This window comes from Triturus cristatus, chromosome 12 (assembly GCF_964204655.1).
Source record: "Triturus cristatus chromosome 12, aTriCri1.1, whole genome shotgun sequence".
NCBI lineage: Eukaryota > Metazoa > Chordata > Amphibia > Caudata > Salamandridae > Triturus > Triturus cristatus.
In genome coordinates this window covers 488,477,588-488,492,199 of record NC_140595.1, presented here as the reverse complement: position 1 = coordinate 488,492,199, position 14,612 = coordinate 488,477,588, and the positions used below count along the sequence as shown (strand labels likewise).

Genomic DNA, 14,612 nt, shown 5'->3' with positions numbered 1-14,612 from the left:
CAACTGCATTATACCTGCAAAGTATTATTTCACTTACCTGCACCAGGCCTGCTTCTAGAAATGAAATAACTAAATCATATTTTTATGCAAACAAATTGGTCTGAGTTCAGTGTTTGAGTGTGTGAAATCATTTCTTGCCTGAGTAAGTGCAATAAATGCTTAACACTACCCTTTGATAAAGACTTACTACCACAAATAGAGAGTAAGGTATTATCTACTTTTACCTCTGCCTTTCTTTGGAGTTCCACTGGACTCTGTGCACACTATACCTTACTATGGTATAGTATATACAGAGCCAGCTTCCTACAGTCACTGTTCAACAAACAAAAATCTAGTCACTGTTCAACAAACATAAATCTACTGTGGAAATGCTTCACCCATATATCTGGTTTTATTGCGCATTCTAATATGCTGTTAGACATCCCATTAAAAAAAGGTTAGTTAACTATTTCCCAAAATCGAGCACTGCTTTTTAGAACGTTAGTCTGAAGACGTTGGTCCCATGCATCCCTTTTAATTTCATCTTTTCGATCTGCTTAGGCCAGCTTATATCTTTTCCTGCAGGTAGTTATTACAGTATTTGATTCTTGGAATTTTTTTCATTGCTACAAGCAGGCTTTGATGTGCCTCAAAACAGTTGGGGCCAAACCACCTCTGTCCTCCATGCTTAGATTTTTCACCCAGTTTCACTAGTATATTTGAGACATACTCAAATACCCTATAAATGCACTCAATAGGACATCTGCTTGCGTGAGGCCCTCTAAACACAGGCTAATATCCTGACCACATACATGCTAGAGATTATTTAAAAAGGAATCCAAAGGGACCTTGTTCCATTTTAGTCTGAGTGCTTGGTCCCGAGGTATAATATCAGAGTTCTTAGGTCTACTATTAAATTGGCTTCCTTCCTCATTCTCCATTCAACAACCAAGAATAAGGGATCTAGGTCATTACATTTAACCTCAAAGTGCAGAATGGCCTGCACTAACAAGGCAAAAACAAATATATAATCAATAATCTAATCAAGTCAGCGCTTTTACCAACAAAAGTGGAGGGTATCCCATGCTTCTCTTCTTTGTAGGGTATCTACCAAATTAAGGTCCGCTATAATGTAAGCAGGTTCCTTTGACTTGTATGCTCAAAGTGGTTTTGGTTAAGGCCTTCTAAAACTGACTCCTCTTAAAGATGACACAAGGGATGACATGGATGAATAGTAAATTATCTTTGTAACATCACCAAATATGGGAAGTCATGTCCTTCCACAGAAGACTCTAAAAATGACTGCTGGACCAGCAGGTGTTCTGCGAGTTCAGAAAGGAGGTATATACATTTATAGCTAGTAAGTTAGATGCTTGCTTGAAATCTAGCTGGATCACCAACAGATTGCTAGAGCCCGTATCTTACTGTGTAGACTTACATGAGAGATTTAGGGATACCAATGTAGTCCATCCCCCTGTAGCTCTACCACATTGTGACGGTAAGGCTGGAGAAAATTAAGAGGTTTAACCATCCAGATATAAGGTATTATCTCTAGCCCAAGTTTCTTTTAAACCCTCTATATACTGATCCTTTAGTAAATTAAGCCACCTCTCATCTTTGGTATTTAACCCTGCTATATTCCAGATCACCATCTATAAACCTGAGCCTGATATAGGTACTAAATTAACTGGTAGACTAACGTTCACATTCTCTAAACTGTCCTTCACCTGTTAGGAACTGGTAACCACAGGGACCAGTCAATTATTAATATCTAGAGAACTCAGCGGAAGGAATCTTTTGACCAACTGAATAGGGCTTACTGTTCTTCCCCCACCTAGTCGGTCAGCCACACTAAAGGGGTCCTCTCCATGAGAGGAGGTAAAACCTGGGTACAGGACAGAACAATCCGTCACCTGTTGCCCTGTTTTTGCATGTGCCCATGTTCTTATTTGTCCTCTTTCTCAAATCATACATGGGCTTTTGATGTCAACCCTGTCAAATCCTTGGTTTTAGAGGTCCTTAAAGAGTTACAAGAGTCCGGTAAAGGATATAAATGGTTCTTAGTAGGAGCATTATGGGCAGGGTTAACCTCTTGAGTACAGTTAGACGGGTGACCAGTTACACTTCCCAGTTTTCCCTATCATTCAGGAATTAAAATTGGCAACAGTGGATATCATGTCAAAACCAGAGGCTGGCATTATGCATAATTCTTTGATTCCCAGCTCCTTGCGGCACTTCAAAGCAAAACAGAACAAAACACAAAAATTCCAGAACTAGGATATCTCTGTAATGTATATAACTCCCTTGACAGCAGCCATCGTCCTCTTTTATCTGCAGCTCCTTGCCAGAAATGTATTGTGCTGAGAGTGTTTTTTTCAGTATGGATGTTTTTTTGGAGTATGTTTATTTTGTTAGTTATAGAGAATTGTGTGAGCTCATTAACAGTTTGTTTAAAATATAAGTGGTTGTTTTTCGTTTTGGTTGTAAGTATTTAAAAATTAAATAAAAAAAGATAAGGTGGGGAAAATCCAATTTATAGGTTTGGAATAAGGTTGCTTGGTATTTATTCCCATTAGCATGATAATATTAGTTATTAAACTTTTTTTAGTTTGTTTTGCCTTGGGGCTGGTACGAGCTAACAGTTGTAGCGGATGTTGCGCCTGCCGTTCTTGGCTCGCATTCTTGCTCGTGCTGTTGGTTCGGTACTCCTCGCAGGAGGCCGTCAATTTCACCTGAAAACCATCCAAGGCACTTTTGCATAACTTTACAATTTCATCTCACAATTTATTGATCAAAGGCTCCAACACGGTCTTAATATTGCATGCAAAAAAAGGAGAAAACACAGTATCCCCTAGCATAAATTTAATAATGGGGACCGAAACTGCCGTTGTGGCATATTTCGCGAAACCAGTTCTGGGTCTTGCCCCCAAATCCTTCTTTTTATTGGCTGGCGGGGCCCATTCAAACAATGGTGGTGCCAGGGGCGAAATGAATCTCAGCTGTTGTGGACTCCTCCATTACAGTCTCAATTATCGGGGATCCCCCTGGCTTTGGGACATATGCCACTTCTTCTGCACCGCCAGGACTTCCCCTCTTTGACTGAGACTCTGGGCTCTGTGTGGATATGTCTGTACCTAAGCCCATTTTTACTTCTACACTCTGGATTTCCTCATTTAGTGCCCCAGCCGACGATGTAAGAAATGAAATGATAAGTGGACACTTAAGAGAAACCTTTTAATCGATCGGTCCATATTACAAGAAGATTTCTGCTTGCCCATTATTTTAGTTGAATTGTAGGCGAAAGAGGGGCGGCCCAGCTGAACCTATTCCGGGCTCTGACGGACTCAGATGGGCACGCTCTTTGCCTACGATCTTAAATAATATATGGTGATATAAAATTGAGTAATTTTCAAATGGAGAGAAGTGGTATCCAGTAACTGCATGGATCAGATATAGGGTTTTGAAGTTAATCCTAGAGAATACAGTAAGCCACAGAAGAGATAGCAGAGATGCTCTCATTGTCACATATGAGCAGGCAGATCACAGCCTTAAGCATGACGTATGTTGACAAAAATGGTATACAGATTTATAGTAGTGAATCCTTAAATTTACCATTGCACCCAGCACAACTTTCCTTCTTTTGTCATGGGAAATACAAATGAATTCTCGTCAACCACTTCATTTTCTGTGTGGCTCAGCGCTCTTGAGCTAGATAACATTTCAAAACGCTGCACTGAGCTATAGAAGCTTAGCATGGGCACTTCTCCTAACATTTGTGCTTTGTGCCTTTGACGTATTTATATGCCATATTGGTGTACCTGGTACACCATTTTAGGATTTAAAATAAGTCAATAAAAGTTGAACACTAGAGATGTAATTTGGACTATGTATTTGGTTAAAATGACTTTCTACCACAGATAACATCGAGCTAAGTGCTCTTCTTTTGAGGAAAATTGCAACTTGTATCCTACCTACTGTGGTCTGAAAAGTCGTCGTTCAGGATTTTTCAGACGCACTAGGTTAGAGAACCTGAAACAACAACCAAGTTTTCTATGGACCCCATTACAGACAAGAGTCTAAGCAGTTTTCTGGCCTCTGAAGGCACAGAACTACGTGAACCCTCTAAAGCTCTGGCAGTACACTACTGTGAATATGGCAGTTAACCTTGAAAAAGCCCCCTGACTGCATTCCTCAAGGGGGGGTAAAACACATGTTGGCTGTGGATTTCCGAACTACGAAACAATAATTAAAGAATTTGCTGCATATTCCTTTACTCCCGATCCAGTGGAAGCGGCGTAAAATGTTTATACATTCACAATGTCACCTAATAAACCATGAACCAAACTATAATACAAATAACCAAAGAGTTCGGGCCCAAAGAAACTCTACAACCACTTACAAAACTTGAGGTCCTCCGATAGATCTTTATAAGAGCTAATAGGGACTCGGATAATTAGAGACGGATGCAAATTCCTCATGAGAACCTATAATGAAGAAAAATGCCTAACCAACATCAGTCTAACAGTAACATGTCAAATAACACTTATCTATAAGGACAAACTCTGAATATTTATTAAGGTACCTTTATCTAAACTTCAAGTATGAATGGTCAATACACAAAAATACACTAGAACTCAGTACTTTGGTTAATTCAATGAATACAGGTAAAATAACAATAATAATGCAATATAGGCAAATCATAAATTAATTACTGGTATAGAGAGAGAGAGAGCGATAAAGAGAAATGTTCAATTTGCAAATCCGGAAATACAATTAAAAATTTCATATGAACCTAGATCAAGAACTAATGCACACCGAACAAAATTCTGTATATAGGCTACCCTTCAATTGTAAAGGTATGGCCTGTGTAACACCATGAGCCGATGATGTGCAAAGAGATAATCAGAATAGTTCAGTTCAGGGGAATCAAGGTTTGCACCGACAGCATGTTGCGTCCAAAAATACAGGGAAAGAATAGTTAGCCGGCCGGCAGCAGCGATAGCAGTTCTCCAACAGATGAAGAGAGCCAAAAAGAGTTTATTTCTTTCCACAGAGTAATTATATCTCAAACTGATACCAATTCCATCCCTGAAATGGATCTTCTTTATTGTTTTACGCATTTCTATTGGTTAGGATACATCGTGTGATCGTGATATGATCATTCTCCAGTCCAAATCATCCGGAGCTCTGGCAAACCGCTTTTGTTTCCTTTATACAATGTTAAACTACCTCGGAAATAGGAAGGACGTTGAAACTTGAAGCTTGTTATAACTTGTACATCTGCGCGCTCACTTGCATGTTCGTTTGCAACAAAATTGTCACTATCATTCATAGACAGAAACTTCAGCAGTAGGAAAACAAATAAGCATTCTAGAACAAATGAAGGAAAAAATACATTCTTTTGAGGCCTACGTTAGTAGAAGGAAATAATACACTTGTCAATGCTGCTTCCAGGGCCTACATAGAAGAACCACTAAATCATCATTTTAAAAGAATAGACGTAGCATTATTTAAATGTATGAAGAAATAGTGACTACATGGAAACAATATAAGAAAACATTCATTCAAACTGTACTTGTAGGCATTTTGTCTAATTACAATTGTCTAAAGGCATAAATGATCACTTTTCTAATAGGATTTTCATGTTCTGGAAATAAACATGAACAAGAATCATTCTACTTTAAGCATTTCTCACTATCCCAATTCTATAATGCCATTTGGCATTTGTTTTTGCACTATATTCTTTTAATACATTTAATAAGTTTCTCTCTCATAACAAAATAATCTCCCGTCTCTCCAGCTTATTTCTCTTCTGCATTTTTTCATTGCGGGTTTAAGAAAACTCTGAATGTGTTAGATCTCTTTTGCACATTTCACGTTGTGCCATTTCTGAAAACCTTTGCACGTTTTAGTTCATCACACAGTAAATATTTATAAATATTAGTTCACACTGGATGAGCAGACTCAATTGAGCAGGATTATGCTCAAATAATCATACTCCATCATTCCTAAACTTGATAGAACCATGGAAATGATAAATAACAAGGTGCTTGCATCCCCTACCACTTGGTAACATTTTGATAGGCCATATTTGTGGGGAGGGGCCACACCCAATGGGGAGTGCTAGAGCACACAGCAATCAATAGAATCCCTGAGTCTGAATGGTCTCCTCTCTACCGACACAGCTCTAAAAGCAAGATGAAACATGAGATGAAGGAGGGAATGCATTAGAAGTTATTTATGTTTAGTTTTCTTCTGATTGTTTGTAGTCTTATTTATTTTTGATGAGAATGATTATTATTCCGTGTGAAAAGCCAATTGTTTTGGTTTAAGTGAGTTAGGTACCAGGTAGCCACGACTGATCTATCTGTGCTAGACAAAACATTTTTATATTTATATGTGGCGTACAGCTTTCTCTTGTTTTGCTTTTCATTGTACTTTTTAAACTCTGCAAAGTGCTTTTGAAATCCTTAACTTACGTGAGGTTTCTCCCTGAATGTATCCTCCTAGGTTTAAATGTCATCTAGTGGAAGAAAATGTGTTTTTAATTTGTCTCTTTATGCCGACCTTTTAGTACTACACTGGTACCATTTTTTAAGCTACTAAGTGTTTTCTGATAGAGCGCTGTAGTGGTGGACTTACATTTAAATAGACAATCCCAGAATACTGTTTTTTTATATATAAATGTGGTAAAGTCACAAAGTAGAGATATCTAAACGTTCTATGAACCATTATTTCTGTCTAGAACATTAGTCAAATGAAGGAAAGGAAATTGAGCTGTTAAAAAAAACAAAAACCTCTGTTGAAGAAGCTGAGAGTGAGGTTGGGGCACAGAGTGTTGAGTGGATAGGACAGTTTGTGATTAAAGCTAAGCGCATGAAGCAATATAAGGAATATCAAAAAAGGTTTAAAAGAAAATAGAAAACGCCACAATGAAAACTGTTGAAAAGCTAACATTTTCGAATCATGATTTACATAAATTCTTCCATGTTCAATGGTAGAGGCGCTTATTTGGCCAGAGGAGGCCTTCAACTTGTCCAGGCCGAAACATATTGCCACTTAAATGAGGTCACTTTCCATTTTAAGGAATGAAACTAAGAAACAATCTAAGTGATTGAATTTTAGGGGCACTGTATTTGTTGTAAATAATCCTTTTACCTTGAGATGCAGCTGTGAATAACTGTGTTGGGCCATTTAAATATGCATGGGCTGTGAAGGAAGTCTCTAATGTTCTGTAACATTTTAATGTGTGAATATTTGTATGATTAAAGTAAATTGGCAAAAAAAGTTTAATTCAGTACATGGCACTGTGATACGTGTCGTTAACCCCTTCAATGCTCATGACGGAATGGTTCCGTCATGAGCATCGGTGCTCCTGTGCTCATGACGGAACTATTCCGTCATGAGGACAGAGGCACGAAATCCCTCTGCTGCAGACAGAGCTTCCCCAGCTCCCGAGGCCCCCCCCTGCCGTTTCTGTGAATTGACGATAAGCGCGCACGTCGCGCTGACGTAATTTCACAGAAACCGAAACTGAAATGAGCCTGTAGGTATAAACGCTTCATCTTTGATACTAGTGTTACTCACTTAGGTAACGGGATTTGTTCCTCTCTGGAAAATCCCCGTATATAACATATTATCTGCTCGATATGGTTCTACGGGGTTACTTGGCTTTGCTGCTTGTTAGAGAAAAGTTGGTACACGGGACTTTATGAAAGTTTTAAAATAAGGGAACCAATTTGCAAAACTTAATTGCGTGTTTGAGTAGGTGTGACATTACTCTTAAATTCCGCAATAACTGACGAGTAGACAGTCAAGAGTAAGTCACACCTGTTAGCAGAATCAGTCTTAAGGCAAGCAGTTCATTGACCAGAGTTACTCCATTGATGTGGTGTGTTGGGCATTCATAGCTTCTAAATTAAGTACCCACTTTGTGTCCTTCCTCACAGACCTCACGTTTGTAGCATGTGGCAGTTTCTTTATTACAGACCACTACATGCCATTTTTTTCCAACTTTTGTCTTCACTGAGTATCTCATTTACTTTTTGACAAACTAAAAATGTAACAACTGTGCATTATTAGTGGAAACTTATTTTAAAAAAATATAAAGAATTGTTTAAAATGTTTCCTTTTTTTATCCGAGCGTACCTTAAAAGAGAAAAAAAAGATACCGGCATTTGCCTTCACTCTCAATTTACAGACAGTTACATTTAGTTACTGGACAGAAGGCTGCTTGACACAAATTGTTAAAGACAGTTCATAATAACATTGCTTGTGTTTTTCAGGCACAGTCGGGAAGACTCCAACAATACATGCCAGCAGGAGTCCTGGGGGCTTTGGTGTTCAGGTCCCTGCAAATCAGAAAAACAAGCTGAATGACCCTGGAGGTGGTTCTTTCAGGTATAAAAAAAAAAAAAAAAAAAATCATTGCTAAAAAAAATAACATGTACAGTAGATAAAACACCAGAGGGCAGTGTTTTACAACTTTTCTTAGTCTTAATACGCTCCTTCTGTCTGGTTGATGTGGTAACAGCAAAGAACTTGTTTCAAGGGGAATGCAAAAATGTTATTTTAGTTTGAAACAACGTGCAAGTTTTCGTCATTATTGTAGATTTTCAGTGCTCTGACTGTCTGCACTAAAGTATTTAAGTTCACAATTTTGTCAGAGCTTCATGCTGTATACTTTGTTAGTGCGGTTGTGCTGCGGGCATCGCCCCTGCAGGGCAAGATGAATCTGGTCTTTGTAACAGTGGAGAAAACAACTTTTCTTCAAATCTTTTGTTGCTGTGATTGTCTGCTTGATCTGCCTTGGAGCGGGTTTTGAATTCCAGCAGTGGTTCTAACTGCTTAGAATCAGCACGTTGAACAATAGTCTGCAGCGGTTCTTATACTGTTGTCTTCCGCGTGCCCATAGTGAATCACTACTCTAAACCGGGGGGCTCGACCTAAGAGGTTTCACTGCTATGAACGTCAGAACAATAGACAAAACACAGACGCAAGGCTGCATCATACAAATACACACATTGTGAAATCTTATATAATTCACAAACAAAAACTCGGAATTTGAATCGGAAGTTTGGAATGCCTAAAACGTGTAGTTTCTAAAAGACCAAACAATCTGCTGTTCTTAGCCTATCATTTTGCCTTCTGTGCTCCAAGGCGTCCTCTCTTTTTGTCGTCATCTGATAGTGCTTCCCTTGAGGTCACCAGACGGCCATACTAGATTCCTTGTGCTGCTGTACTTGCGCTGCTCCCACAAGAAACGGATGCCAACTTCATTTTTGGCATCCATTGGCAGGCGTTTACAGAGCGTGTTAGCATTTTCAATTTTCCTTTGTTATTTATTTATACTACGTTATTCTGCTGTTATTTCATTTTTTAAAGAGCTGCGGACTCTCAAAAGTAAGCTTTTAGATCCCCATGGTCCTGCGAACCACAGGCTAGGAATCACTGGTCTATAAGGCTGTTACACCGAATGCTTTTAATCACGTTGTGCTTTTTATATCTCGGATGACTAACGTTGTTATGGTAATTCATTGTTTTATGTAATATTACGATACAAATGATTTAGGTGGGCATCACAAAACTAGAATACGTGTAAGAAACTATTGAGCAAATGTGTTTGCTGAAACATATGGGGTTCAAGGGCATTTTTTGTGTGCTGAAGATGACTGGATGTCATTTTGGGACGTTGCCAGGACTTCTATAACAAATACGAGCATAACGACTTAAGCTCAGCAAACATCCAACAGGCACACCAATGTATAATGTGGAAGTAAAGCATAGCAAGACACGCCGTTATTCAAAAGCACGGAAAAGAAATGGATACCGTAAGCTGAGAAATACTTGGAGGGAATTAATGGAATGATTGAAATGTAACGAAATGCAAAAGGAAAATATTCATCAAAATCTCAATTCAACATGTAGAATTTAAAATATTAAAATGTGTGTTGCACTCGACTCTTGGGTCTTGCCAAATAAAATAAAATACATAAATCTGTATAGTACTTTATATTACTTGGGGAAATACAGAAGAAACCAGGGAGGGTAAGCAAAAAGCGTTTTGTGTCAACAAGGTAATCTGAACTAGTCAGTGAAAATCAAAGCATGAGCGATCCTCGGTGTGTGTAGGCAAGCCCAGAGTTGGTTTTAATGCTCTTTTCGGTCTTTCAAATGAGTTTGCTTTTGCACACTTCATAAACACTGTCATCATATTTCTGTTGGCTCTGCCAATATCACTCATTGTGGCTAACAGAAAATAACTGAGAATGGGGTGCTAAAAAGTGAGGGAGTACGTTATAAATGAATGATATTGTAATATATTTAAGTATATTCTAAATGACAGTATATTTCGTCCTGGAATAGATTACCCACTATAACTAAGCCTTGGAATGATCATTCCCCTCACTGTAGTGACCACTCCTGGAGTATTTTACAGATGTCTTAAAGCCACTGCTTATCAAAGGATATTTACAGATGGCTAAAGCCACTGTTTATCAAAGGATATTTACAGATGGCTAGAGACACTGCTAATCAAATAATATTAAGAGCACTACCGATCCTACCGAATTTAGGTTGGTACATGTGTCTAAATGTATTGATAGAATTGCTTTCACCTAAAATTAAATACAAATTTATCCACATATTTTATAATCACTTCCACATTTACTTCTACAAATAGATTACACGCTGTATTTAGTGTAAAAAAAAAAAAACCAAAAAACCAGATAATTAAAAATAGTGCTTATGCTTTTGATCAACTTTCTCCATGATGTAGACACCTGAATGGTGAGCAGCTGGACAGTCAGCACATGTTTTGCCCTTTGGTGGTGCAAAGGGGATTTTTCAAGGCTGTGAATCATATTTTATTATACAATATGTTAAATCAAATGTCACAGTTTACTCGGGTGATCAAGGTGAGTAGCATACAAGTATCTAACTCCACTTGCGTTTAAGGTTCTTGGCACTGTATTGTGGCACACTTGAGATTATTTGTGATGTGACACATTTGGAGAGAACATAGAATTTCTTCATTTTAACTTTTCCTTTTTATGTACATACACTTGCACGGTCTGATGGGGGATAAGTTGAGTTCTTAGAGCCAGCTTTTGCTTATTGGTAATGGCGCCCAGGCACCTGGAATGAGTTTTACTTTTTAAAGTCAGTTATATTTGGAAAATAAAGTCTGTTTTCTAGTGGATGGAAAATGGGCCTAAATGGGGTTGCACCAGCAGCCAGTAATGTCTAGGGAAGGCCAGTATACCAGATTGAAAATAGGAGGAACTGTACCCACCTCCTCTTTGTTGGTCTCAGTACATTTGCATCTGGGATAGACTCCTTTAGTAAGGTTAGCTGATTTATCCTTACGCAATAGCAGAGGTAAGTATGAGGGGTAAAGAAAAGACAGTATGTGTAAAGGTCGTCTAAAAAGTGAAGACCAGTTGGTTATTGGTGTCAGTTGATGTTCAGTTTAATAGGATGGTGATCTATACAGGGGGCTAAAGCACGGAGATACACCAGTACCTTGAAATGCCGATGTAAATTGTGCTCTGCATCTCTATAGTTGCTAGGGATGAAAGGATTTAAGTCAGGAAGATTGGTCCAGTAGGGTGCCAGTGTGTACAGTACAAGTCATGCCTCGCTGATGGTGGAGGTTCTTAGTAGGTGCTAGCTGTGAGGGGAGATGGACTGTCTTCTCTGATCTATTGTAGGAGTTTTAAGGAAGGAAAGGGAGAGAATGATCTTTTGCCATCTCCTAAACAGAACAACATGAGGAGACATAACAGTGAGCTGTGATTGGCATAAATACCTCAGAAATGTTTAAACAGTGTCATGAATGATCTCTAGCAAATGGGATGACAAACTAACAGAGTTGTGTGTAGTGGGCGCGATTGACAAAATGTTTCTCTAAGACAGCTCCTTGTTCCCTTATTGGGACCAAAGAGTTATCTGGCGGGAAAAAGCAGGGCGACTAAAGGATTGGTAACTCAGTTTATAGAGTGTACCACGCTTACCTTTACCATGTGAGAGACGCTTCATTTCAGAAATCTGTGTAATCGCTGTGGTCTCACATAGTGTTAAGATGCAGTCTGGGTTTGATTCTAGTTGCTAAGCACACCTTGTGCAAGGAGGGTTCCCAGTGCATGTTAACTAAAGGGTAGGTGCAACCACATGAGTGGTTTTGGAATTTGACCGTCTTGAGGAGTTCAAGTGAGCTATTGGATAGTAAATGAACGATCCACAAGTGAAACTCATTGTATACTGATTTGATACCTTGATGCATGTGGTGATTCATATTAATTGTAAAAGTCTAAAATCTGAGATGAAACAATTCGGGGGGGGGGCGGGGGGGGGGGGAAAGGGGGTCAGGTAAATTAAGTTCCACACTCCCTTATGGCTTGAGACAGACGGGGTCATGGAATACTGATGCAGTATGTATAGTGATTCCTGTAGCGGCCATATTGAAGTGATGTGCCTGACGTTAGTTGTCATCTTATTAAGGCTTGGCCAAAGGGAAAGATGTGTATGGAGGAGGACTTGTGCTTAAACTTTGTTTGAGTATTTTACAATCTCAAAACATATCTGTTAATATATTATGCATTAGACATGTTAAATTGCCAATCCTCTATCACATTGAAATCATGGTCCTTGACAGGCATCTAATGAGTTTATCAACTGCATTAAGTCTCTGAACGAGTAATTCTCAGTATTTGTATACAGACGTGTTTTTATGTGGTACCATTATCGTGAGAATTTATCTTCAATAGTAGGTCACGCACATTTATTACAGACATCAGTCTCATTGCAACATTAAAACACATCAGAGTTGTAAGGCAGTAAAAGATGTATTTTAAGGAGGCCCATATTATACTATGTAGTTGTTAGTGCCATCCTCCTCTGTGCCAGTTAACTCGTTATCATTTGAACCTCATTCGCACTCAGTATTCCCCATATGGGTAGTTTTATCTGGTTGGGATTATTTTCGGGGAAAGTTTACTACAGCCTTCTTTTTAGAATGACTGGTTAAAGCTGAATTATGCTTATTGAGCCATCTATTACACCGCATGGGTGTTGTGGTAGCTTGTGTTCATGTATGTTACAGCATGGTTCTGTCATTGCTTTTCTGGCTAGACTAGATTCATTATGGTCTGACTTGACAGCGGAGCTGTAGCCAGACTATTATGTAATAACAGCAGGAGAGGGGCTTTGCTTCCACCCACATGTTGGGAGCCAGGAGTTCATGTTTTGATTGGGCAGAAGTTGTGTGCTTCCACAAAAAAGTGCTTGATCTCCATACAGCTGTGATCATTTTATTTCTCCAGCTGCCTGAGGTTGAACTTTCAGGGGAACACAGATGGCATTGTAAGGCTATTAAATTGTCCTAGATAAATAGAAATGTATGGTTCTTTTCTCTGGCTGCCGCACGGATGGAAGGAGGACAGTAATTTACCTATATGGAATTTTAGGTCTAGCTTGAATGTGCAAGTCTCACCCAACCTTTTAACCCACACCAATATTATTCTTCGTACTTTGTATCCACACCAAATGCGTATCCATTTCTGTGCTATCTACCTGTAATACTTTACGTTACCATACAACATTATTTTAAAGCCAGACTAATGGGCATTGCCAATGGTTGTTCAATTTAGTATTTAGCTAAACTAATTGTGCACTTCCTTGTTTAGTCCATTGCGTACTGTGTCTAAGGATTGGCTCACGCTCTCGTCTTCGTAACTTGAGTTCAGGGTCCCCTTGATGTTCTTTTTGATTTGCTCTATTCCAATGAACTTGAAATTCTTATTGTGTTAATGGTACTGCTGATAACAGATATTTCTATAGCGTTTTTGAGTACGGGTCTTCATAATTGTACCTAACCATTATGCTACACGTTTTTTAAACTATAAAATTCACAAAATCGCTATTAGCAACCATTTCCCATTGAGCCTCAGTCTAAACCTCACCAATATTACGCAAAATGTTTGTGGTAGCCAAGTTTGTTTGGCCCAGAACTTATCATTGGGAAGAACAAATGGTTACACTATGCGGTAGGCTTGGATCGACCAGGCAGAGTTTTTTTTTATTTATTTATAAAGTTTCATTGAAACGTACTTATGTAACAGCTGTAGGTATATATCATACATTTTGAACCTTATAACAGCAATACAACTCGTGGCTATAAAAAGGTACGGCAGTACAGGCAGTGCAGAGATCATTACATACAGTGCAGTGCAGTTAATCATGGGAACGACAACACACATGAGGGCTATACACCAGAGGTGGTCGGTATCTCATCAATACGCGCTTGTAGATAGTGCACCAGAGGATCTCAGATGTCCCTGGGCCTGGAAGTAGCCGGGAGTTCTTCCACGTACAGGGCCAGAGTGTGCCGGCAATAGGCCATATCTTTCAACCACTGTTTGAAAGAGGGACTCACCCGGCTTTCCCAAGACATGGCCACCCTGTGTTTAGCTAATAATAGAGCAATAGTTACAAATCTTCTCCCATCCCCTTTCAAGGTTGGTGTCAGTCCTAGAAAGCATACATGTGGGGTACAGTCCAGGGCTAGACCAGTCATCTTTTGCAATGTGGTGGTGATAGAGACCCAGAAAGCTCGAGCATTCACACACTCCCAT

General features: G+C 39.1%; 1 protein-coding gene across 2 annotated transcripts in view; it reads left to right on the top strand.

The window, feature by feature from the left end:
* LOC146776143 (transcription initiation factor TFIID subunit 4-like) overlaps positions 1-14,612 on the top strand; it is a 1,156,451-nt gene that overhangs the window by 465,114 nt on the left and 676,725 nt on the right. For both annotated transcript variants that reach the window (XM_085639557.1, XM_085639558.1), the window contains exon 9: positions 8,265-8,379. In XM_085639557.1, the coding sequence (XP_085495683.1) occupies positions 8,265-8,379 (115 nt within the window). The remainder of the gene's footprint in view (positions 1-8,264; positions 8,380-14,612) is intronic.